Here is a 27,043-nt window from a genome sequence, read left to right on the forward strand (position 1 = left end):
CACAAATATTAATAAATGCTCTAAATTATTGAATTAACAAACTAGTTTAATAATTATTCACTTATTACAAATTATTACATAAGAAAAATTGTGAGTTCTCTTACTTCTTTCACTGTATATTTAATTTTTATAAACCTGTATTCTACCCCCATGTTTGAATTGGTTGTCACATGAGAGGTGATAATCGAAATAGTGAGATGAACATCTAACTTGTTTTCCAACTTGGTTTGGGTTCGCCACTGTTGGGCTGACTTAGGGGCGGCCAATTTGGTTTATTTGTTTGTTACGGAGACTATGGGATGGACCATATTATTAGGCCAACGGATGAACAAGTGTTAAGAAATATATAATTTATTATAAACTACTTTAAATCGTTCTTTATGTTTCACAAAACCAATCTATTTTATACCATGCCTGCATTTTTTTTGTGCAGAAATCAAATCAATTGGTTGAAAGCGAAAATAAAACTTTATTTTCTTACACAAACAATTGATTTGTGGGGTAAAAGAAAAAAAGAACGATTGGTCGGCATTGAACCAACGGATTCCGGGAACAAATCCAGTTGATTGCTGACGGCAAATTGCAATTTCACAAAACTGGCCAAGCAGGATTCATACCTGACAAAAGAACATTATAACAGCAACCATGATACGATGAAAATAACCCTCAATGAAGGAGACTTAGATAAAACCACTACAAAGGGTTTCAAGAATTCATAATAACGCGTCAAAACTAGTTTGAAACTCAATAGAAATTCTGAAGGAGATGCAGGACATATATTAATAAAATATAAAATTGTAAGCATTTCATTGGATTTGCAAAATGTAACAAATCAATTTCCACACAAGCAAACTATTTGTGCATATGTGCATTATAAAAAATGAAAATTCTACCTACTTCAGACTATTGTAAATTCAAGAATCATATACAACATAGTATCCACATAACCTCCTCTGCTGACTGTACTAGCTTCAGATAAAAGGAAGCTAATTAACAGATATGAAATGTGATTTAACATGTGAGCCTAAGCTAAATACAGTGGCCAACAAATTATTGATTCCACTAAGCTCAGCTGTTCTTGTAGCAGCGATAGGCAATAACAACCGACACGGCAGCGCATACGACAGAAAGAGCAGCATAAGTATCTTCTTGCTCCCAGTAGTCAAGCCATGTTGGAATGGAACAAAATTTGCGTGATGCTGCTTTGCCATTACTTACCCGAGACGGTACATTCTCTCTGAACTCATCATCATCAGTTAAGAGCTTTGCCTCCGTCTCAATGGCTCCAGCGATCTTCGTCTTTTCTAACGACATATGATCGTCCTGATGGCAAGAGGAATATCCATTATCTTGGCAACAGGTTGCAATGCTCTCTTGGAATTGAAACGCAACAGTGCCTGTTGTATGATTGTTTGTATCCATGAACTCTTCTGTGTTTTCTTTAAAATTTGTTACACTGTTCTGACGAATCCTTTGTTCTTGGCTCTTTTTTTGTTCTTCTTCTGTCAAACCAATTTGGCCCCTTGATGGCAATATTGAAAAATGATGCATTAAAATTAGCAAATCAAATCAGCATACTTTAACTCTCATTACATGTCATTATATTTTACCAACTTTTCAGAATGCCAAAATCAGGTCTCAGCAGAGAGGGAATATACCACAAGAAATACAAATCATAGACATCATAGAGCTTAAGGGAATATGGCTCGTTTCGTTATTCATCACGGATGCAAATCTCCAGTAACATACCAACAGCTTAAACTTTAAGAGCTAAATCACTGCCCAGAAGAGCACCATTTGTGCTTTTAACTTGTAAGAAGTTTAAATACTCACTCTGTTGTTCCCTTGTATATGCTAATATCACTTTTTGATATATCCTTGGATCAATATATCTAGATACATTTTATATCAAGAATTCAAGATGTATTGAACCAGATGACAGTAAAAGAGAATAAAGGGAGTAGGTAAAACCATAAATGGAACATGCTACTTAGAGTTTTATGGAGTAAAAACCACATAACCTAATAAGTATAATAACTAAAGCTCAATATGCTATACTACAAATTTCAGGACAAAATGAGAGACCAAATGTTAAACCAGTGATGACAGTGTGTAAAGCCTTTTCTTTCACAAAACAAAAAACAGAAACAATGTCATGGATAAAATACTAAAGAAGAAACTGCACAGAAGATAACTACCTCCATAACGAGTCCAAAATTTCTCCTTTAATTATATGTTGTTGAATCAACAAAGGTACATCTTTCGGAGTAACATATCCATACCTACATAATTGAGTTGAAAATGAATACTTGTCAGCTCAAAATATTGAACTGTTAAAATGTTCTTTTCCAGCTTCAAAGAAGAGATAGAAAGTTCAACCATACCAATGGCCAGTGGCTTCTCCATTGATGCTTGACCCGAATATAATGACATTTCCTCCACACTTGTGCCTCCCAATGTGAGAGCATGGGCTAACAAACACTTTACCTTGAAGACCAAGTAACTCTATCTCTTCCCTGAACCTACTAACTAAGACAGGTCCACAAGCTCCGCATCTCCGGTCCCGGGATCCATGTGAACACACGAACACATATGAAGCCAACAAGGCTTCGGGGTTGCCAGGACGCCATTCTCCATCGTTGACAAGAACTTCTTCGACGAATGTTTCCACATCAAAATGTGTTAATCGCCTGAAATTTCACCAATAATTGCTGTTGCTAATGAGAAAAATTTTTGAAAAAATTACAAAATAGAAGTCATGCCAACCTGTATCTGACCATGTCTGGAAAAATTAGCATATCACCATTGGATGTTTCGGTCCCATCATGTCCCTCGCAAATTGTTAAGAGGGTCTAGTAAAGATTGAACAATCCTAATGTTATTTCATTGAAACAAGATTGAACCAAACTTGATTATCAAAGATAATTGTCAGTACCATCAATCAGAAATTCGCACATGTATATGAATAATTTGTGTATGCAGAGTTGCAGTTTCATGAACTAAAGCCCTAAAGTGGTCCCGGAGGTTAGGACCGTGCACCAAATTAGTCCTTGAGATTCCAGTTGCACTATTAACGTCCCTGAAATTGATCTCCCTGCACCATAATAGTCCATTGATCCCTTTTAGACAGCAACTCAACAAATGGAGTGATGTGCTGGCACCATCAATGCCACGCTGGACACAAGTAAAACGATTTCATTTGGTTTTGATGCCCAATGAGAGCATATGAGACATTGTTTTGTTATGTTGGATATCAAAACGAGTTGCACAAAATATAACAAAACGATATGAGACATTGTTTTATTGGGCACGAAAACCAAACGACATTGTTTCACTTGTGTCCAGCATGGTATTGGTGGTGTCAACACATCACTCCGTTTGCTAAGTTACTACCGAAAAGGAGTCAACTAGTCGAGGGCCATTATGGTGCCCAGAAATCAATCTCAAAAATGTTAATAGTGCAATTGGAACCTCAAAGACCAATTCGGTGCACAATCCCAATATCAGAACCACTTTGAGGCTTTAGTCCAGTTTCGAGAGACTAATCTTCTGAGCAGTGCAAATGAACCCAAACAATAAGAATACTCGTGGTCTTATAAAGAACTAAGTAGAATTTAATTTGTATACAACCATCTAAGAAACAGAGATATAATTTTTTGAGGTGTCCATAGGCATCCAAATTAATCTAAGTGAAAAACAAGAGTTAAAGGCATTAGGGTTGGGGTCGGACTACAATAAAAATTTAAAAATCAAAGATGATAAATTGGATTTCAATACTGCAAACGAGAGATTAATTCCTCTTAGGTTGTTTAGTTATAGAAGTTATTGATATAAGAGTATCATGATACTGGAAATCTGACTTATGTAGTTCGAGTAATCGAGTGACTAGTAAGTAGTAACACATAACTCGAACTTGAAAGCGTTATCCAAATTCGCTGACTTTTTAAGCTAAGTAAAGTTTTTGTTGTTCCATTTTTTTTTTAACCAGAATGGCGAAATATTCAGGAAAAAAATTAAAAAAAAAAAGAATATTTCTTAGTTTTTTAATGTATCTTCTAAATAATATTTTAACGTTCAAAAAAAATTATAGAATCAAAATCATTTTGTCGAAATTAGATCTTTAAAAGTCAATTTTTTTTTCCTTTGATATTTTGTCAAAGAATCTTTTAGAAATAAAATGGTTGTTTATTAAAACTGAAATGTCATCACTCTTTTCAGTTTTCTATTTTACAGGATTTTAAAAACAGAAAAAAAAAACGTGATTAAACATGAAAGAAACCAAACAGATCTTAATCAGTTAATGGTGTTTCTCACTTTACCCTTTCTATTTTATGTACTAAAAAAAAAGCAAATAAATTAAATCCCTGAAACGGTCACATTAGAAGCGTGTACCTCCTTCTTCATGCGACCTTTACCGGAGACGACGGCGGCGTGGAGCAACCGCGGCAATCGGTCAAATTCCCAGGCCTCAATCCGCGGCGGCCACGCAGCGGGACTCTTGTAGCAGAGGAACACGTGGCGACGGTAGAACTCGACGGTGCCAGCGAGTTGACCCGGCGGGAAATCGGGCCTGGTAAACCCGAACTCAAGAAGATCGTCGTCGTGGTTGCTGTTGTTCTGGAAGGTTCTAGAAGAAGAGTCGGTTAGGTAGGTATCGTTAGATGCTGGGTATGTGAAGGGTGCGAGAAAGGCGTTATATTCTGTGTCCTTTCGGTCGCTGCTGTTGATGCCAATGCTGCTGCTTGTTCTACCTAACAACATTTTTTTCAAATCTTCTTTTTCTTTTTTCTTTTTTTTTTTTTTAGGTCACTTCAGAGCGTTTGAAGTTCGAGGATTTTGAGGTTAACGATGAGAGCGGCGTGTCTTTGATGTGTGGGAGCTGGGGAGTGTGGAAGTGACAAAGGAGAGAGAATGAATGTGATGCGGTGAATCGAGCAAGGATATATATATATATATATAAAAGAGAGAGGGTGTAGAATGTTCTTTGTGTGGGAATCAAAAAGGTCAACCATTTCGATGTGGGTGAAATGACGTGTCATGTCTCAATTAGTTCCACAAGTCTACAACAATATGCTAAAATAGTAAAGTAACCAGTCATGGCTTTTTAATTTTTATGTGATTATGGATAATGTATTTTACGCATATGTGGTGCAAACATGAAATTACATAAATATATATATTTTTTTTTATTTTACATTTTCTCATCTGAGCATGGCAAACTTTTTCTAAGCACGAAAATTCTCGCAGAGACCATTTGAATGAGATCCAAAGATGATAAATTTTTTTACGTAGGCATAAAAATGCGAGATAAAATTCTCCCAAAATAAATGCGGAGTCTTGCACGAAAATTCTACCACATTCCTGTTAATTTTTAAATTATTAAATCTATTTACATATTTTAAATAATTTATTTTTAATATAGATTTTTTTAGTCATTTCACAATAAATATATATATATATATATATATGAAAAAAAATAAATAAGTTTCTCATTTTTTTTGCAGATATTTTCATTCCTAACCATTTGAAAATATTTTTAAGTTTTTCATCTCCTTAAAAGTGACACACTGACATATGAGTGGAATTATAATTTTAAAAATTGGACAAAAAATCCTTCTCCCTCAAAAATTACGTCGTTTTGTGTGGCAACCAGTTCTCCGGTCCCTTCTCTCACTCCCCACTCGTTCGCTCTAGTTCCTTTACCTTTCTGGCAACCACTTCACCGGTCAGATTCCGGTCGCCACGGACGCTCTCTGCTCTACACTTATCTAACTCAATTTCTTGTCCAACAACCTCACGGGTACCGTTCCCGATGAGTTCACGTCATGCTAGTTTCTCGTCTCGTTCGATATACCAGATGATTTTCCGATGAGTTATGGATTGAGATTTTTGTGAAAATGGAGGGGCTGAGGGAGCTTTCTGTTGGATTCAACCAGTTCGAAGGGTTGCTCCGGAGTCATTGACGAAGATGGTGAGTTTGAAATTGTTGGATCTGAGTTCGAACAACTTCTATGGTACAATCTCGAAGAGATTCTAGGAATCCTTTGAAGGAACTGTTCCTACGGAATAGTCACTTCACGGGTTCTATTCCGTCTACTCTCAATAACTATTTCAACCTAGTGGGATTGGATTTGAGCTTCAACTACCTGAATGAAAATATCTCCAACTTTCGAAACTTGATCATATGGCTGAACCAACTCACCGGTGAGATTACACGGGAGCTAGATAACATAAAGACGCTGCAGAATTTGATCTTGAACTTTAATGAGCTAACAGGAAGCATCCCTGCCTGTTTAAGCAACTGCACGAGTTGAATTAGATTTCCCTTTCGAACAACAGGCTCACAAAAGAGATTCCTCTGAATTGAAAAGCTTTCGAATTTGCCGATCTTGAAGCTTAGCAACAACTTATTCTTCGGCAGCATTCCGCCAGAGCTAGGCGACTGCCTCAGCTTGATTTGGTTGGATCTCAACACCAAAGCTGACGGGAGCAATCCTGCCCGAGCTTTTCAAGCAGTCCAGGAAAATTGTGGTGAATTTCATTTTAGGGTGAATTACAGCTTGAGTGGAATGGTAGTTTGAAACTCGACAAAAAAGTCCTTCTCCCTCGTATGCCACATGTGCACAGGGACTTTTTTGTTCGGTTTGACGGAAGCATTTGCACAGGGACTTAAAAGTATTTTTAAATGGTTAGGAACGAAAATGTCTGCGGGACAAAAGGTCAGGGATCTCTCTCTATCAAAAACTTAACCTTAATTTAAAAAATGTCTTTCTTTCTCTCCATAACACTAACACTGCGCTGTCCTACTCTTCAATCCTTTCTCTCTGTAACTATAATGTGTTATTTAATATTTTTGGACTTGTAATCTTGGATAATACTTTATTTGTATATTATAATAATGTTTGTAATAAGACAGGGAGGGATCATTCAGGGGGAGATGAATACATGGCTACGCAGGAAGAGCAGATGCAGGAAAATAAAGCAACCTGGACTCTCGCGGAGGAATCGGGCGCTGTTTTATATGATGTAGAAGAAGATATTATGGGAATTTTGCAAGCACAGAATGAAGAAATAGCAGCGAAGAGAAAGTTGGCGAAGCAAAGAGAAAAGGCGAGAAGGAGTCGGCCGAAGAATAAAAATAAGGTGAGTAAAAATTTGTTTAAATGATGGTGAGTTGTTGGAATATTCGGGGGTTGAGGGGAGACGAAAAATTAAGCATGATAAAATCTTTGAAGAAAAAGTATAACTTGAACATGTTAGGCTTGCTTGAAACAAAAAGAGAGATGCTTACTAAATATGATGTTGCAAGAATTTGGGGACATAGTACTGTTGGTTGGGAGTTTGTGGAGTCTGTAGGGATGGCTAGGGGTCTATTACTGCTTTGGGATGATGTAATGTTTAAAATACGAAATTATTATAAAGGTGAGCGGTGGTTGTGCGTTAAAGGAGTGTTAACAAAGACCAACTTTCTTTGTGATTTTTGTTTGGTATACGGGGAACATGGGAAGGAGGAGAAGCGGGAGGTGTGGAAAGAACTGAGTTATGTTGTAGGGTTATGTTAGGTTCCGTTCTGCTTTTTAGGGACTTTAATGAAATTTTGCTAGTTGAGGATCGCAAAGGGATGACTAGCTTGCCGCCATCAGCGGAAGAGTTTAAGAGGTGGGTGAATGACATGCAGTTGATCGATTTACCTCTTGCTAATAGGAAGTACACATGGTTCAGGAGTCGATCGTGCAGTCGGATTGATAGGGTCTTGGTCAATATTGAATGGACCGAGAAGTTTCCGGATATGCGACTAAAAGGTGGCCCGCGGAGTTTGTCTGATCACTGCCCGTTGATTGTGGAAGGTACAAGGATAGGAGGGGGACCTAGACCGTTCAGAAGTTTGGACTCCTGGTTTACGCATGAGGGATTTCTGAGGATGGTGAAAGATGAATGGAGAAGCTTGGGAGATGCTCAATTCACATGTAAACTGAAGGCTTTAACAGTACCACTGCGACAATGGCACAAGGATAACTTTAGTGACATGGATAAGAGACTGCTGCGGTTTGAGGAGGAGATCACAAAGCTGGACAACCTAGTCAGCGATGGGATCTATGATGGTACAACGGAGGCTAGAAGGAAGGCGCTGGTGAGCTTTTGCAAAAAATGGTACATCAAGAAGGAAATCCACTGGAAACAGATGTCTCGGTCCCAGCATGCTGCCAACATGGATAAGAATACCAGATGCTTTCATAACATTGCCTCGTCCAGAAGAAGGAATAATAGGATCGATGCCTGATGATTCATGGACGACTTGTGCGGAACCAGGCAAGAATAAAATTTGCAATCAGGGGGTTCTACAAGGATCTCTATCGACAGGAATATGCTCCGAGGATTGGTGTCAGGGATGGTTTACTGAAACAGATCCCTAGAGAGGAGGCTGAAGCTTTGGAAGTTTTGCTGTCTGAGGAGGAAATCAAGGAGGTAGTGTGGGACTGCAAATCTTCTAAGGCCCCAGGGAGTGATGGGTACAATATGAACTTCATAAAGAAATGCTGGGAGGACATCGGTCAGGAATTCATTGCAGCGGTGCTGGGGTTCTTTCAAAGTGCTAAGTTACCAACGGATGTGAATGTCACGTGGGTAACGCTAGCCCCAAAGTTTGAAGGTGCAAAGGAGGTGAAGGACTTTCGGCCGATTAGTATGGTGGGGTGTGTGTATAAAGTGATTTCGAAGGTGTTGGTGAGAAGGATGAGATCCGTTATGCCGGGATTGGTAGGTGAGACTCAGACTGCATTTGTTAAGAGTAGAAAAATCCATGATGGAGCGCTCATAGCCTGTGAGACGGTTCATTGGTTGAAAATGCGGAAAAAGACGGTGGCTATTATCAAACTGGATTTTCAAAAAGCTTATGATAGAGTAAGATGGAGCTTTGTAGATATTGTGCTACAGAATATGGAGTTTGGCCAAAGGTGGAGGAATTGGGTGAAGGAGTGTGTTAGTACGGCTACTATGTCAGTCCTGGTAAACGGGTCACCGTCCAAGCCGTTCAAGATGGAGAGGGGACTGAGACAAGGAGACCCCCTTTCTCCACTTGTTTGTGCTAGTGGTCGATGTTTTGCATAGGATGTTGGGCGAAGCCATAAGGAATGGGCGCATTGCTCCGCTGCTGGTCGGGGGAGATCATATTGCATTATCGCACCTACAATTTGCAGATGATATTATTCTGTTTTGCCCACCGGAGACTGAGACGATCATAAATTATAAGAGGCTGTTGCGGTGTTTTGAACTGATGTCTGGGCTGAGCATCAATTTTGATAAATCGAATCTGATATCGGTGAACTGTAAGCAAGGATGGATTGATCATGCGTGTGGCCTACTGGGGTGCCAGCAAGCTGTCTTACCTGTTAGATACCTCGGAATTTCTTTAGGAGCAAATCCGCGCCTAATGAAGACCTGGAAACCAATCATAGATAAGTTGGAACAGAAGCTCAGCTTATGGAAAGCGAAGGTCCTAAATAAAGCAGGTAAGCTTGTCCTCATCAAATCGGTACTGAATAGCCTACCCATATATTACCTAAGTCTGTACAAGATGCCGAAGACGGTGGCTGACAAGCTGATTGCATTACAAAGGAACTTTATGTGGTGCAAGGAGGACGGTAATTTTGGTATACCTTTGGTCAAGTGGGAGTTGGTCCAGGCTCCAAAATTGGCTGGGGGCTTGGGGGTTGGGGATGCAGTGATTAAAAACACAACGCTCTTGTTTAAAAGTGGTGGTGGCGGTTTTCAAAGGAGGATTGCCCGCTGTGGAAGAAGATTGTTTGTTCCTGCAACAAGTTGAACCCTAATATAATGTTAGCAAATCAGCCTTTACCAGTAAAAGGAGGGCCCTGGAAAGACATTTTTCAGTTGAATATAACAGACCAACGGGTTCGAGAAAAAATGGTTAGTGGCCTGGCGATGAAAGTAGGCAATGGAAGGAAAACCCGGTTTTGGGAGGATAACTGGGTTCAAGGTGGTCCGCTGAAAGTGAGTTTTCCAAGACTCTTATCTACTTCTAGCCAACAAGGAGTTGTCATTGGGGATTGCGGTTTTTGGATGGCCTAGAGTGGATTTGGAATTTTCAATGGAAGAGGGAGTTGTTCCAATGGGAGCTGGAGCTTGTCCATCAGCTTCATGTGAGGTTAAGGCCAGTGAAGTTGTCGTCTGGGAGCGAGGACAATGTTGTGTGGAAATTTGATAATAAAGGAGTTTTTTCTACAAACTCCTTTATGCAGGTCATACAATCGGAAATGCTGTCAGACGAGATCACGAGCTATAGCTTCACAAGTTCACTTTGGAGAGGTTTGGTACCTCCAAGAATTGAGTTCTTTGGATGGTTTGTGCTAGTTGGTAGAGTTAATACCAAGGAGAGGTTGACTAGACTAGGTGTAGCTATTCATAGTGATAATCTTTGTGTACTGTGTAACAAGGAGATATAATCGGTTGAGCATTTATTTTTTCGGTGTGAGATAACATGGCAGGTGTGGTGCACTTGGCCGAGGTCTTTTGGTAGAGCGTGGGTATTTCCGAGAACCATGAAAGAACTGTTTGTGAGCTGGATTGGCATGCACGCCAAAAAACAGGAGTAGAAGTCATGGATGACAGCGTTCTTTGCAGTGATTTGGAACATCTGGTTGGAACGTAATGCTAGAGTCTTCAATAATAAAAGTGCAGGTGTCGAGAGCATTCTAACAAGGACGTTGTTGAGTTACAAAGAGTGAAATGAACGGGATCATTTTGGTGGTTGATGACAATACCGAAGATGCCAGAGGATTGATTGTTGTATGCAGTTATTTTATGTTTGTTTGTTTTGCTCCACTCTAATGTGTTGAGCTTGCTTTGTTTAAAAAAAAAATAATGTTTGTAATAATATTTTGTGATTTTTTTTATTTTTTATTAGAATTTTCATATAAATTATCAATATAAGAAGATGGAAAATAGGATCCTCACAGGGAATCATTTTCCCGCAGGAAACGGGACTCTACAAAAAATGTTGATGGAAAGCAATATTTTTCTACGACAGAAATCGAAAATAGAGATAGAGAATAAATCTAAAGACGAAAACAAAAAGTAGAGAGACATCTCCGTTCCTGTCTTGCCTCGTTGCTTTCTCTATTTTTACCCATCAATAATTTGATGAGGCAAATTGTTGGGTAGCTCCCTCGGGTATAAGTGGGCTAATTTTTTTAGTAATGGATTGGAGAGGTGTGTTATGCATAGTTATGGAGAGGTGATGTATTTTTTATGGATATGGAGATAATTGTTTTTTTTTTAAATTAGAAACTACAAATCGGAGGCTCAGATTTGGGTAGGGGTAGAAAACTGAGGATCAGATTTTGGGTAGAGTAAAAAACTGAACCTTAGTTTTGGGTAGGGATAGAAAACCGAGGGCAAGTTTTGAGTAAAAAAAATAAAAAAAATCAAAATTCTCCAAATCGGAGGGTCCGATTTACATGTTTCAAAAAATTTTTAACGTTAAAACACAAATCTAACCCTCAAATTTGTGATCATCTATACAAAAAAAACACACCAACTCTCCACATTATTCAAAAACACCACCACAATCTCAATAATAAAAATAAAAAGTGGTATAAGTGATGTAGCCTACCTACGTCAAGAATTTATTTAGAATTGTTTGTAATATTTTTACGAATTTGTTGGAGGTTAATGCCTCCAAAGTACGGTGCATTTCTAACTTGTATTAAAAGAAGTAGTTGAATAATTTTAATAATATATACAGAAGAAGAGAAGTAGTTGTATTGTGCAGTGTGGTTTCTCATAGGAAACAAATATTTATTTCTTTCATAAAAAATAAGTGTAAAAAATAGTTTATGATACTATTAGTAATAAAGAATACATTGTAGAATATCTTACATATTCATATGTGAGTTTTTTTTTTTAAGTAGCTACTAGTAATTTTTTATAAGTAATTAATAAATATTTTGTTACTAATATTGTAGTCGTAATGTAGTATGTGTTATGCAGAATTTTATATTTTGACGTCAAAAACAATTATTTGATATGATGGAAAAAAAATTATGGTAGGTTGACAATATCAACATAATCTTTACTTTAAAATCTATTATCTAGGAACAGAATTAATTCTCTTTTCGAGTACCAATTTTAAAATGTATTAAAATATCTTATTGCTCAACAAAAACAATATGAAAGAACATAATATTTGACAGGGTGAATATTCTATTAAAAATTTTATAATTGTCTTCATGTGAAATTTTTTTTTTTTTATCTTTAAATAATAAATTGTAGGGTTAAATGTTAATATTTATAAAAGTGTTATTTTTATTTAAAATATGGCCAAATAAATAAACTACACTTTTATACAAAACATCTTCATAAAAGAATGTTTTTGACATTTATTTGAGTAGTTTTCATTTGGCAGAATCTTAAACATAAAACAAATAGTCTGTAAATATGACGCAAGAATGGAAATGGGAAACAAAATTTTTCCGAAACAGGCGCAGCAGGGACTTGAGAAAAAATCTTCACCCATCCTCACTAATCCCCGAATTATTAAATTTATTTAAATATTCTTAGTAATTTATTTCTTATATAGATTTTTTAGTCATTTTATAAACACACATCGAAAAATCTAACCCTAATTTTAAAAGCATTTTTCTTTCTCTCCATAACATTAACAATGCGTCATTCTACTCTCTAATTCTTTCTCTCCATAATTATATGGTGTATTATTTTATATTTTTGAATTCGTAATCTTAGATAAATACTCTATTTGTATGTTGTAATAATATTTATAATAAATTAATAATGTTTTGTGAGAAGCAAAGGAGACATCTTTCGTTCTTATCCTGCTTTATACTGTCCCGTTATCATCTGTATTCTCTCCCATCTAACTTGATGGGCGAATTATTGTAGCTCCATCGGGTGTAGGGGGTGTAGTTTACCACGTCAAAAATTTATTTAGAATTGTTTGTATTTTTTTACGAATTTGTTGAAAGTTAATGCCTCCAAAATACGGTGCATTTTCAACTTATATTAAAAGAAGTAGTTGAATAATTTTAATAATATATACGAGAAGAAGAGAAGTAGTTGTATTGTGTAATGTGGTTACGTATAGGAAACAAAACATTTATTTCTTTCATAAGAAAGAAGTGTAGAAAATAGTTTGTGATACTATTAATAATAAAGAACATATTGTAGAATATCTTACATATTCATATGTGTTTTTTTTTTAAGTGGCTAATAGTAATTTTTTATAAGTATTTAACAAATGTTTTATTTGTTACTAATATTGTAGTGGTAATGTAGTATGCGTTATGCAGGATTTTATATTTTGACGTCAAAAACAATTATTTGATATGATTAAAGGAAAAACTATGGTAGTTTGACAATATCAACATAAATTTTTAGTTCAAAATCTATTATCTGGAAGCAGAATCAATTCTCTTTGTGAGTACCAATTTTAAAGTGTATTAAAATATCTTATTTGACAACAAAGACGAAAATAATGAAAGAGCATAATATTTGGCATAATTATAAACATCAAACAAATAATCTGCAAATGTAACTCGTAAATAATATGAATATATAAATCTAACACTTTCCAAAATACCAAAGTATTTAATACAAATGTTAAGTTTTCAAAGAATTTCAAAGAACTTAGGTTTGACAATAACATAATTTGACAAGGAAAAAAAATGAAATTAAATTTGCAAAAAGATTACATAAACTAACTTACAGAAAAAAATATTACATAAACACAAAAAAAGTAAAGACAAAATGAAAGGAACCTACAAAAAACAAACTTAGACGGGATTTTGCCAAGAGATGCTCAACTGCTTTATTCATTGAGCAAAAGATTTATACGTGCTACTAAGTTATGTTATTCTTTATTATTTTATATACTAATTATTAATTATATAGTAAAAATATACAATAATTTTATTAATATTATTTTAATTTTATATTTATTTATATTTAAATTAATTATATTTTTTATTATTTATAATTATTAATATAAATATTATTAAATATGTATGAAAAATATTAAATATTTTTACTAATTATAATATTATTATTATTATTCTTTTTATGATTATATAATATTTATTAAATATTATTTTTTAATAAATACATATAGTATATAAGAATATAATAAATATAAATTAATTAGTTAGTTACTGAAATAAAAATTAGTTATTTTAGTATAAAAATAAAATTAAAAAATTTTTATTATGAAAAAATACTAGTATTTTATATACTTATTTAATGATAATTAGATTATAATTTGTTGATTACAATTTGTTGAAACTTGATTGTTTTTAAAATATTAGTGAAAATATATATTTTAAATTTTAATTTTAGACTTTTGATTATTTTAAATTTTTTATTTACATAGAACCGGTTCTATCAATTTAACCAATAATTTACCGGTTGAACTAATAAATCAATAACCTAATAATCTTACCGATTTAATTACCGGTTCGATTCTAACAACTATGCTTCTAATATCTAGGGATGACAATACCACCCAAATCCGCGGGTACCACCCCGCCCCTACCCGCTCCGTACCAGGGTGGGTTCTTGGGAGGGGCGGGGCGGGGTCGGGTTTAGGTAATACCCGTCCCGCTATATATATAATATATATAATTTTAATATATAATATGTATAATATATGTAAAATAATTAGTAAATAATTAATAATGTTATATCATATTTAAATTTTTACTTTAATTTATGTTATGTATGTGATGATGGTTATATAAATTTTGAAATTTAATTTTATTTATTGAATTTTAATAATTATAGGGGCAGGTAGGGGCGGGGCGGGTTAAGGTTCAACGTTTTACTACCCACGGATAGAAGCAGGGCGGGTTGTTGTACGGCAGGGCGGGTACCCTCCCCGTTGCCACCCCTACTAATATCAACTGTCTTTGTTAAAGTCCGTTGTTCAAACAGTAACTAAGTTGGTCTTGTGTCGAAGAGGTCTTGTGTTAAAGAAGCCAGGAAAATTTTGCTACTTGTGTAATTCTCTTCTTGTTTTTGTTTATAATGTGTAATAAACATGATCTTTTATTGTAACAGTGTCAGTATGCTACAGGTAAAATTACTTGATAAATACGATATTAATGTTTGTATTTATTTATTTATATTCATTGCTACTAATGGAAAACAAAAATATATCAGGTATCAGGTAGAATGATTAAGAATATCTCTCACATGCATATAGACACTGCACAACTAATGAGATTCATTGTTAGATTTTCTTCAACAAGACGGATTAGGAATTTAGATAATTGTTTTCTCATGTTTTTAATTATTTTTATTGGAATTGACGAATTGTGTCTCAAATCTTGGAAAATATACTTTTTAATGCACTTAAAGAAATTGCCTCTAATTTGAGGTTAATATTTGGAAATGAATTATTTCGTTAATCTATCAGAATCTATAATATTGTGTTTCCACTTTAAAAAACAGCATTGCTTAATAATCTTAGAAAGACTTTTATAAGCATTTTCTTATTATAACTTGTTTATTAGTTATTTTAAACACTCAAGATTCTTTTTTACACGATTAAGAATAGTATTCTGACATGCTGCGCCAGTTTTAATCAATGCATAAGCAAATGACTGTATGAAATGACTTTGCACAATGTGTTAAATTAATACTCTAATAAATAAAAATAAAAGAAGAATGAAAAGATTCACTATTTCCATTTTTCAACATAATACAATGTTACAACAGAAGCAATGCTAACGATATACAGATACACTCACCATTTGACATCTACAAACCACAAACATACATTATGGTTCTACCATCTCTGTCAAACGGGAAATGTGGCTGTAATAGATATTTTCCAAGCATTTATGCATTTATGTAACAAAGATTATATACTAAGCCAAATGTTAAATGTGGTGTTAAGTCACACTGTGCTTTACAAGTTTCCAAAGTATGCATGCATATTTAAATGATATTGCTTCCCGTGGAAGGGTTGCTACCACCAAACATGAAAGCTCAACATAAGCAACATAATACAATAGATTACATAATCTACTTGGTTCAATTTACACTATTAACACTTCCCATAATCCATTCATTTCTCATCTACTACACACAGATCACTTTTTGTTTCTCTCCCATTCAAGAGCTGCACAAACTACACAACAAATCTCAAATTTCATGCAAGATTCTCACCAGGCAAAAAAGACGGAGATCCACCTTCAACCTGGTTTTTCTTCCTGTGGAAGATACCGCTAATGGTAGGCACAAGGACTTTCTTTGAAACTGAGACCTTCTCTTTCTCGAGCTTATTTGCCTCCATTTTGTGAGGAGGAGGGTTCTGCTTTTGAATCCTGTAGTGCTGAGGAGATGATTCTGATGACACCTGAGTTTCGGCCAATATTCGAGAAGCGGCTTCTGCTGCCTTCTTCTGCTCCCGCTCACGCCACCTCCGAAGCTCGCTCTCCACTGCCTTCTTTGCCGCTTCAGCCATCTCGGCCTTTTTCAAGGCCTCCTGTGTTGCCGTCTTCATATCCTCGATCTCCTTTTGAGCTGTCTCTAATCTTTTGATAGCTTCATTTTCACTTGCCTTCACAGCCTCAACCTGTGCCTTGGCAGCAGCTACTTTCATGTCTGCTAATTTATCAGACTCCTCAACTTTACGACTTAGCGACTCGAATTCCTCTCTTGAGATTGTAATTTTAGCACCAGATTCGGATGTTGAGGCGCGCGCAGCACTTGTCCTTTCAGTTAACACCGTAATCTGGTCAAGGGCACTAGCCTCTGCTGCTTTTGCTGCTTCTGCATCTTCCAGTGCAACTTTGAGCTTTTCCTCTGCATCTTCTAATGCAAGCTTGGTAACTTCAGCCTCCTTCATCAATTCTGTGGCTTTGTTCTTCATGTCTTCTGCTTCCCGCCGTGCATTTTCAGCTTCAGATTGCAGCTGGTTCAGCGTTGAGATCATTTCCTCAGATGCACCTGTAACTTTAGATTCTTCTGCCAAGCAGGCTTCAAGCTCAGACTTACTTTTACGAAGCTTGACATGCAGATTACCGACAACAGATTCAGTTTCAGACTCTTTCTCCTTCAATTCCAAATGTTCCTTCTTTACATTCTCAAGTTCCACCTTAAGAGCTTCCACCAAGCTCCTAAGAGAGCTTTCCTCATCTGCTACCTTATGCAGTGACTCCTTGGCATCATCAAGTTCCAGAGTGACACTTTTCACGGAGTCCAAATCCGACGTCCTTTTATTTTCCATTTCCTTTTGCAGAGCACCAATTTCACTCAATGTCTCAGCCAGCTGTGTTTCAAGATTTTTGGCAAGCTCAGGATTGAACTCCTTCTTTAAATCAAGCATTTTCTTTTCGGATTGTTCAAGGGTGGCTTTATATGATCGTCTTAGAACATCTTTCTCAGCTAGCACCATTGCTTGCTGCTGATGTGCTTCAACAGATGCATGCTTGGTTTGTTCAATTGATTCCTTTACAGCAATAATTTCTTTAGACAGCTCAGATGCTCTTTCTGAGTTTTCCTTCATCGCATTTTCTGCTTCTGCCACTTGCTTGAAAGCAGACTCTCTTGCATCCGAGGAAGAATCATATTCTTGACGAATCTTGCTGAGTTCTAGCTTTGCAGCATTGAGTTCCGTAATGATGGATGCATGCCTCTTAACTGCAGCTTCAAGCTCTTCTTTCCAAGCACCATTTGTTCCATCAGAGTTGCCATACTTTACTTCTTTAAGCTGTTTCGCATGATCCTTTGCAGTGTCTGTTGCTGTGATCGCTAGTTCCCTGGATTCATCAACAACTTTTAGCTTTTGCGTCAGTTCCACGACTGTCCTTTTAGCCCTTTCAAGCTCAACAAGAGCTTGAGCCTTAGTAGTTTCAGCATTATTTACTTGTTCTTTTAGTTTGTTCAACTCTTTCTGGGCTATATGAAGTTGTGTCTCCTTTGCCAAAACACTCTGATGAAAGAACAAGGTTTGTAAATAGCAAAAAATAGAGGAACAGAATAAATTCAACTAAACTTGAAAGGAAGGGAAATAAATCATAACCAGATAACCTAGTTTGTGGTTAGAACAGCCTAAGTAATTAGAAAACTTGAGATTTGTGGTGCTCAGTTAAACAAAGATTCCTTCCGGAATTGAATTTGATTAACTAATATCCAGAGATATATAAAACCTGAAAATAAGCTCATGTATAAACAAAAGGAGGAAAGAATTCAACATGTTAAAAGAAGTCCAAGGTCGTGTGCATATAAACCATTCTTAGAAAGGTGAGTTTGATATGATTGATTATGTTCATGATTTCAACATAAGCACAAAAAAGATGGCACTGCCGTGGAGTCAAAGAAGCTCGTGCACTGTTTCCTGAACTAAAAGAAAATGTAACCTAATTCCTGAACTTTCTTAAATGTGAATGATTCTGGGACTTCTGATTCCACGCCTTCCTCCTCTAGGCTCCACAATCAAGAAATGCATAAGAGATTGCAATTGGACTCAATTCCTCCAAGCTGTTCTGACTCCTTCATCAGCCTCTTCACAGATGCACAGCCAACATTGCACTGCACTGAACACAGTGCAACATAGGTATCACCACCACTTCCAACAACATTTGCAATGTTTTTAAGGATTAGGCATGAGATGAACCCACATAGGCCACTATCATAGTTGAAAAGGGCTTGAAGTGTGAGAATATACCATCATCACCGGTTATCTAACTTCCTTGTTCTCCAAGGGTTGATCAGTGGAGGAGATTGTCTTGGCCAAGTAGTTGTATCCTCAGTTAGTTGCAAGAACATGCTGTTCTCCTCTGGTGTCTTCATGTCTCTCTCCTTTCTTGGCACCTCCTCTACCCACATTTAGATCTATTCAACACTCAAACTTCTAGGTGGATTTGGTATGTGAATTTGGTCACGCAACCAGTCATTTTGTCTCTTGTCCTAGCCTCTTAACTTCTTTGAAAATGGTGGCAGTTTGATATTCAAATTTGAGATTTCAAAGCGGGTGGATTTGGGGAGGAAGGAGGAATCTCCTAAAAAGTAGACGTGAACAACATGTGATAAAATGCATTTTTCTGTTCCAAATATGGCAAATATTTTCTTCTTTCTTTTTTGGTTTCCCGAGGGTATCTAACACTGAACGTAGTGACTAATCCCTTCCCAACGGCAAAGGCTGACCACAGGATGCTTTCCATACCCAAGGTGGGATTTGAACTCCCAATCTCTTGATTAAGGGACCAAGTGATGAGCCACCATGCCAGACCCACGAGGTTAACAATTATATTCTAGTTTTGGGACTAAAGTTCATATAACCCAGAGTTCTCGGGATAAAATTTATTTTTCTGTTCTAAATATGGCTGTTTTTTTGGGCAAATCTGTTCTAAATATGTATTAGTAAAGAATTACTAATACTATTTATTTCCATTTTTGGCTTAAGAATTAAATCGAGTACCTATGTTAAAAACCATAACAGATTTATACTGCAGTTACTACTTACTACTTCATTAACTTTACAGGATACACTTAGGAGATATGCAACTTTCAGATTTAGTTCTGCCTACCACAAGGGGTTTGAAGTTTGTACCCTTACAAGGCATAAAGTTACAAAAATTGACAATTACCTCAGCAGAATAGGGTTTTGCCTTCTTAATGAAAGGTTTTTCACCAGAGAAAGCACCTTCACCAAATAAAGAGACAGCATCTTTAACAGATTGAAAAGGTGGACTGGTGTCAATCTCTCCAACCTCTGGCTTTGTTGGGTTGGGTGAGTCGGTAGCACTTTGCCGGATTTTAGCTACCATTGTCCGTTATATCTAAATATTATGACTGTAAAACCTGTTGAACAAAACACATGTTACAAGAAAGAAGACAAAATGAAATATAGATCATCATGAACTGGTAGCATATATAAAATATGAAACTCAAAACAATGCCATGTGACAGAAATTTATTTACAAACCTACACAAAGATCATTGCCCAAGATACCAAATAACCATTCACATTGACATTATGAAAGACACAGAACCAATGAACCATTCCCCCACGAAAAATAACACCATCAGATAATAAACCCCAACAACAAATAACAAATTATATTGCACTCTAATAATGCAAGTTATTTATATCTATACAAAAACCCATTCTTCAAAAAGTTCAGAGCCCAAACACATCCAAAAATTGCAGAGTTAACTATAGTGCCTTCACTATCACAAACACCAACAGCTCAAAATTTACTCTCTAATTTGATTCCAAGGACATTCCGGTTCAAACTTCTAAGCACAATCTTCCAAACTAATAGTAAAACCAAACAATTAAGAATTTAAAATCTTGAATGGATTTTCTCGATACTCACCAACACACGGCAGCGTAAAGAGCACTTCAAATTCGAAGTCCTCCACGGCGGTCAAAACGACCTGAAAACGACATAAAAATCATCGAAACACGGAAAACAGAGCTTTAAATTGAAACGACAACCGACAAAGAAGAACGCAGAGAACAATGACAAAGTAATTAAGTAGTAGTAGTAGTAGCTTGTTCCGACAAGTTCAAACAAAAACACATAAAATAAAACCCTTAAAATACTTCCAAAACCCAGAATCCCAAAACCAAACAAAAGTTTTCAACTTTCACCTTAAACCCTCCCAAACAAAATTCATTCAAAAAAAAAAAAGAAACAATCACCTTTCAGGGATGATTACTGAAAATAACTGAAAATCTCGAGATACTAGAAGAATAAGAATCAATCGCTAGTATTATTGAGTATCTACTATCTAGAGAGAGAAGAGAGAGAAAAGTGATGGGGTGGGTTTGAAAATGAAAATCCGAAAGCTGTTGAAGACAAAAATTTCTGTATCAGCTCAAGTCAGGTTCAGCGAGGTGTGAGTGTGTGGAATCAGGTGTGGGCGTTTCTATTTGAAAGTACAAGTTCCTTGCTTTGAGGGCATTGAGTTTGAGTGAAATGACTTTTCTGTCCTTGGAGTACCACGCATTAAGCACCGCGTCACGGGTTTCACACTGTCCAAATAAACAAGTCCCGGAAGGTTAGAAATGACTGAGCAAAAGAAAACAAAGGAAATGAAAGAGAAAGAGAGTGACGGAGAAAGAAAAGTATGTTAAATTGTTAGGACAGCAAAAAGGCATTTCATCCTTGTTTTTCTAACTTTGTCTTCCAATAATTCAGAAAAGATTGAACTTAGGAGTCTATAGGAAAATTATGACATTTTCCATAAATAAATAAGTCTTCTGAAAATTAATTTTAATTTAGATTTATTTTTTATAATTTAATATATGTTTCAATATGAATTATTATTCTTCAAAATTTTAATTTAAGAGTTTATCTAACTTCTGTCGTAAAAGAATATGTCAAGATTATAAATAAAAAATTATTAAAAATACAAAAGTTTAAGTTTTTAATTAATTTATTTTTTTATTTATTAAATAAATACATTTAAAATTTTTAATTAATAGTAATTTTATCATATATTTTTAAGATATATATTACTTAAATCCTTAATTTAAATATATTTTTTCTTCAAAAAAAAATCTAACGTCTTTTTCAGTTTTTCCCTTATTGATATGAAGTTATTATTTTTCTTTTCTTTTAAATTGCAATTATATATTACCAATTTACAACTGTTCATAAAAGGTTCAATCACTGCAATGAAAGGTGGAGGCTTACACATCCACCTATAAAATTGCATGCTTAAAATTTTGATCTTTTATACTATTGCACTCCACAAGCAAATATGTGCGACAACAACAATATTATTGACATTCCTTTTTATATTATCATAATTTAATGGACTAAGAGTTTGTTTGGATATTATTAAATTTTTGAAAAAAATTATTTTTATTAATATTTTTTATTTTTTAATATATTTAAAAAAATTAATAATAAAAATAAAAGTATTAAAAAATTAAAAAGATCTTTTTTTATAAGTTATAATTGATATATTTTTTAAAATATTTTTATTTTAATATAATAAATAAATAAATATTTTTATATTATTGTATATAAAAATAATTGTTAAAAAATATATTTTTATGTAAAATATTTAAATATAAAATTATTTTATTTTTTAAATTTTTTTAAAAATTATTTAAAATATTTTTATAAAAATTCATCCAATCAAATCTTAAAACTAATGTCCAAAACAAAACATGAATTATCCAACCATTTGGGGAGTGAGTCATCCTACAAGGAATATATCAAAAAATATAAAAAAAAATATTTATATTATTTTTATTAATATTAATCAATATTTAATTAATATTTTATTTTATAGTATTAAAATTAAAATTAAAAAATTATAATAATAATAATAATAATAATAATAATAATAATAATAATAATAATAATAATCAAATATTAATTAAAAATAATAAATTTAGTCATGTAATATATTGATATTTCAATTCTTTTGCAAAAATAGACAGAGTAAGCATTGTCTAGTAGGTGAACAATTCCCAAGGGTTTCTTTATGGTTTCAGTCTTTAGATTGCTTTCTATTCTTTCTAATTGTTATTATTTATTTTATGGTTTAAATTGAGAGTTCTTCAGGGGGCGGAAAGCACAATAGGAAAGCGCGTATGTAGAAATATTATTTCGTTGTACATCGCTTTCTAATCTAACATGTAGATATAGAGATAGATATAGTCAGCTTGACCTGCAATTGGATTGTATATTTATTCCATTACCGGATATTGCATGAATTGTCCCCTATATATATATATATATATATATATATATATATATATATATATATATATATATATATATATATATATATATATTTTCAAATCCCATTTATTATTATTGGACTTTCTCATCTCGCAAACCTGTTGAGTGGTGCATGATAATAATAAAATAAATACTTTTGAAATAATATCTTTACGGAAAAATAATATTATAAACGGTTAAATAATTTAATAATTTAAATATTATTTTTTTATAAAATATATGTTATTAAAGTAATTTTTGAAGTTGCATTTGAGTCTTAAAGTAGTCCTTAAAATTAATAGTTACTTAATTTTGTCAAAACTCATACTAGTCCCTAATACACTTTTCGTTCATCAGAACTCTAAAACGAAGTCGTTTTATACTCATTAAAAAAAAAAATCTTAAGCCTTCCCTTTCTCTTTCCCAACCCGAGCTCCTTCCCCTTTCCTTCCCTTTTCATTTCTTTCTGTTGCCACTTCTCACTGGCTTCCATCACGGCACCGCGCTGTGCCGCATGTAAAATTAGCAAAGCTAATTTTAGAAAATATATAAATAAATAGTAACTAAATAAAATGAGAGGTAATAAACAATTTTAGTTTATAACCTTAGAATTTTAGTGGTTGAAAAAGAGAAGAATTATATACCTCTAATTGACGGATGGTTCATATTGAAGAGACTCACCTATAAATTGAGTTTTTCTTTAATTCATTTCAATCAAGTCATCCAAAGAGAATAACATAATATTTCTTTGAGTAGTTTTCTTCTATATATATAGAGAGAAGTGTGTTCTCCTTTTGTCAAGAGAGAGTGTTTTGTAGTCTCCTTGTGATAGAGAGAAGTTGTAATTCTCAAAGAAAGTTATTCAATTGTTTCCATATTTTATACAAATTTCTAATTTTTCATCTCTATATTTTGCTGTGTCATTTGTCTGGTACCTAACAGTGGTATCAGAGCCAAAGGTTGCTGATTAATATTTTTTTTTTTTGCTGCGAGTTACCGTCTAAAAAAAATGGCAGCAAAGTATGAAATTCCGAAATTCAGTGGGAGTAATTTTTTCATATGAAAATTGAAGATAAAAGCCATTATGAGAAAAGACAATTGCGTGACAGCAATTGAAGGTAGACCCACTGGAATTACAGATGAAAAATGGAAGGAGATGGACAACAATGCTGTTGCAAACTTACACTTGGCACTAGCTGATTCAGTTTTATCAAGTGTAGCAGAAAAAAAGACAGCAAAGGAAATTTGGGATGCTCTCACCAAATTATATGAAGTCAAGTCACTTCACAACAAGATATTCTTAAAGAGAAGACTTTATACTCTTCGAATGAGTGAATCCACATCGGCAACGGATCACATCAACAATCTAAATACACTATTTTTCCAACTCTCATCGTTGGAATATACCATAGCAGAAAACGAACGTGCAGAGCTCTTACTTCAAAGTCTACCAGATTCATATGATCAGCTTATCATTAACTTAACTAATAATGTTTTGACTGATTATCTTTCTTTTGATGACATGGCTGCTGCGGTTCTTGAAGAAGAATCTAGGCGCAAGAATAAGAAAGATAGATTAGAAAGCTCAAAACAAGCAAAGGCTTTGTTGATGACAAGAGGGAGATCAATGGAGCGTGGTTTCAGTAAGAGTCAAAGTAGACCAAAGTCACAAAGTAAGAAGCAGGTCAAATGCTACAATTGTGGTAAGAGAGGGCACTTCAAGAAAGATTGTTGGAATAAGAAGAGTATAGAGAAGGTTCCAGAAGGATCAAGTTCTCAAGGATGTGTTGCAAGTACCTCTGATGATGGAGAAATCCTATATGGCGAAGCAACAATTGGTTCTAAAGGCAGTAAACAGCTCACTGATGTTTGGATTGTTGATTCAGGAGCAACATGGCACATGACTCCTCATCGTGATTGGTTTTGTACATATGAACCTGTCTTGGAAGGATCTGTGTTTATGGGAAACGATCATGCCTTAGAAATTGTTGGAATGGCTACTGTCAAAATAAAAATGTTTGATGGTTCTATTCGTTCACTTCAAGGGGTAAGACACGTGAAAGGCTTGAAGAAGAATTTGTTGTCGATTAGGCAATTGGATGAACTTGGTTGTAAGACCCATATTGAAGGTGGGATTTTAAAAGTTGTTAAAGGAGCTCTTGTGGTAATAAAAGCAGAAAAGATTGCAGCAAATCTATACATGCTTATGGGAGATACTTTGTAAGAGGCAGAGGCATCAGTTGCTTCAACAAGCCAAGAAGAAATGACGATGATATGGCATTGCAAACTAGGCCACATGTCAGAACGAGGCTTGAAGATTCTTGTAGAACGTAATCTCATTCCCAGGCTCAAATCGGTAAAGTTACCATTTTGTAAGCACTGCGTTACAAGCAAACAACATAGATTGACGTTTGGTAGATCAACTGCTCGGAGCAAGCACATATTGGAGTTGATTCATTCTGATGTGTGGGAATCGCCGGAGATGTCCCTAGGAGGAGCAAAATATCTTGTATCATTTATTGATGATTACTCTAGGAGGCTATGGGTGTACCCAATCAAGAAAAAGTCAGACGTGTTTGCGATGTTCAAAGAGTTCAAAGCAAAGTTAGAACTTGAATCTGGAAAGAAGATCAAGTGTTTAATGACAGATAATGGAGGAGAATATGTTGATGGTGATTTTCTAACATTTTGCAAGCAAGCAGGTATTCAACGACAATTCACTGTTGCATATACGCCTCAGCAAAATGGTGTAGCAGAGCGAATGAATAGGACTCTCCTAGAAAGAGCACGAGCTATGTTGCAAACTGCAGGTTTAGCCAAGTCTTTTTGGGCAGAAGCTGTTAAAACCGCCTGTTATGTGATAAATCGGTCACCATCAACTGCAATTGGGTTAAAGACACCAATGGAGATGTGGCAAGGTAAGCCACCTAATTATTCTTCTTTACATATATTTGGTTGTCCTGTGTACGTGATGTACAATTCCCAAGAAAGAACAAAGCTAGACCCAAAGTCTAGAAAATGTATATTCTTGGGTTATGCTGACGGTGTTAAGGGGTATCGCCTGTGGGATCCCACTGCCCGCAAGGTAGTTGTCAGTAGAGATGTGATATTTGCAGAAGATGAATTGCAAAAAGAACAAGAAAATGACAGCACTATTAAAGAGATAATCACTGTTCAAATAGATGAAAAATGCAGAGAAGGTGATCTTTCTGAAGCAGAACCACAGCACGAAGAACAAGAAGCAGAGGCTAATGACATAGAAGTTCGTCGATCCACTCGACAAAGAAGAACACCATCATGGCACTCAAATTATGTTTTGACAAACCATGATGCATATTGTCTTTTGACAGAAGATGGAGAGCCAACAACTTTTAAGGAGGCTATGCGCAATCCAGACGCTTCTATGTGGATGACAGCAATGCAATCAGAAATTGAGGCATTACATAGGAACCATACCTGGAAACTTGTTGAACTTCCAGCAGGTCGGAAAGCCATTGGTAACAAATGGGTTTACAAGATCAAACGGGATAGTAATGATCAGGTGGAACGATATCGTGCAAGATTGGTTGTCAAGGGATATGCTCAGAAAGAAGGTATTGACTTCAATGAAATATTTTCTCCAGTGGTGAGACTAACTACTATTAGAGTAGTTTTGGCTATGTGTGCTGCATTTGATTTACATCTAGAGCAATTAGATGTAAAGACTGCTTTTCTTCATGGAGAACTTGAAGAAGAGATATATATGCTCCAACCAGAAGGTTTTGAAGAAAAAGGAAAAGAAAACTTGGTTTGCAGGTTAACTAAATCTCTGTACGGTCTAAAGCAGGCGCCAAGGTGTTTGTACAAGAGATTTGATTCTTTCATTATTAGCCTTGGATACAACAGACTTAGTTCAGATCATTGTACTTATTACAAGAGGTCTGGTGATAATGATTTCATCATTCTGCTGTTGTATGTGGATGACATGTTAGTGGTAGGTCCCAACAAAGATCAAATCCAAGAATTGAAGGCACAGTTGGCTAGGGAGTTTGATATGAAAGACTTGGGACCAGCAAGCAAGATTTTAGGGATACAAATTCACCGAGACAAAAAAGATAGGAAGATTTGGCTATCGCAAAAGAATTATTTGAAGAAAATCTTGCAACGCTTCAATATGCAAGAATGTAAGCCAATTTCAACCCCACTTCCTATGAATTTCAAATTATCCTCAAGTATGTGCCCTAGTAGTGAAGCAGAGAGGATAGAAATGTCTCGAGTACCGTATGCATCAGTGGTGGGAAGCCTTATGTATGCCATGATCTGTACAAGGCCAGATATTG

At 35.1% G+C, this 27,043-nt stretch overlaps 2 protein-coding genes across 2 annotated transcripts; both read right to left on the reverse strand.

Annotated features, from left to right (window-relative positions):
• Positions 1-779: 779 nt before the first annotated feature.
• On the reverse strand, positions 780-4,966 carry LOC112720119 (uncharacterized). The gene is made up of 5 exons (XM_025770943.3): positions 4,393-4,966; positions 2,767-2,852; positions 2,385-2,690; positions 2,199-2,282; positions 780-1,522 (listed from the first exon to the last, which is right to left on the reverse strand). Exons 1-5 carry the CDS (start codon positions 4,759-4,761, stop codon positions 1,069-1,071), a joined length of 1,299 nt encoding a protein of 432 aa, XP_025626728.1. The 5' UTR covers positions 4,762-4,966; the 3' UTR covers positions 780-1,068.
• A 10,911-nt stretch (positions 4,967-15,877) lies between these two features.
• On the reverse strand, positions 15,878-21,096 carry LOC112720120 (WEB family protein At5g55860). The gene is made up of 4 exons (XM_025770944.3): positions 20,687-21,096; positions 20,358-20,418; positions 19,626-19,839; positions 15,878-17,968 (listed from the first exon to the last, which is right to left on the reverse strand). Exons 3-4 carry the CDS (start codon positions 19,803-19,805, stop codon positions 16,184-16,186), a joined length of 1,965 nt encoding a protein of 654 aa, XP_025626729.1. The 5' UTR covers positions 19,806-19,839; positions 20,358-20,418; positions 20,687-21,096; the 3' UTR covers positions 15,878-16,183.
• Positions 21,097-27,043: the final 5,947 nt, after the last annotated feature.

This window comes from Arachis hypogaea, chromosome 11, assembly GCF_003086295.3.
Source record: "Arachis hypogaea cultivar Tifrunner chromosome 11, arahy.Tifrunner.gnm2.J5K5, whole genome shotgun sequence".
NCBI lineage: Eukaryota > Viridiplantae > Streptophyta > Magnoliopsida > Fabales > Fabaceae > Arachis > Arachis hypogaea.

Bases quoted from the DNA above. Each gene is read 5' to 3' on its own strand.
- LOC112720120 (XM_025770944.3), bottom strand. From the start codon at position 19,805: ATGGTAGCTAAAATCCGGCAAAGTGCTACCGACTCACCCAACCCAACA. The intron at 17,969-19,625 runs GTAATTGTCAAT...TTCTTTCATCAG, and splicing joins CAAAACCCTATTCTGCTGAG to AGTGTTTTGGCAAAGGAGAC.
- LOC112720119 (XM_025770943.3), bottom strand. From the start codon at position 4,761: ATGTTGTTAGGTAGAACAAGCAGCAGCATTGGCATCAACAGCAGCGAC. The intron at 2,691-2,766 runs GTTGGCATGACT...GTGAAATTTCAG, and splicing joins CCAGACATGGTCAGATACAG to GCGATTAACACATTTTGATG. The intron at 1,523-2,198 runs GTAGTTATCTTC...ATTGCCATCAAG, and splicing joins ATTTTGGACTCGTTATGGAG to GGGCCAAATTGGTTTGACAG.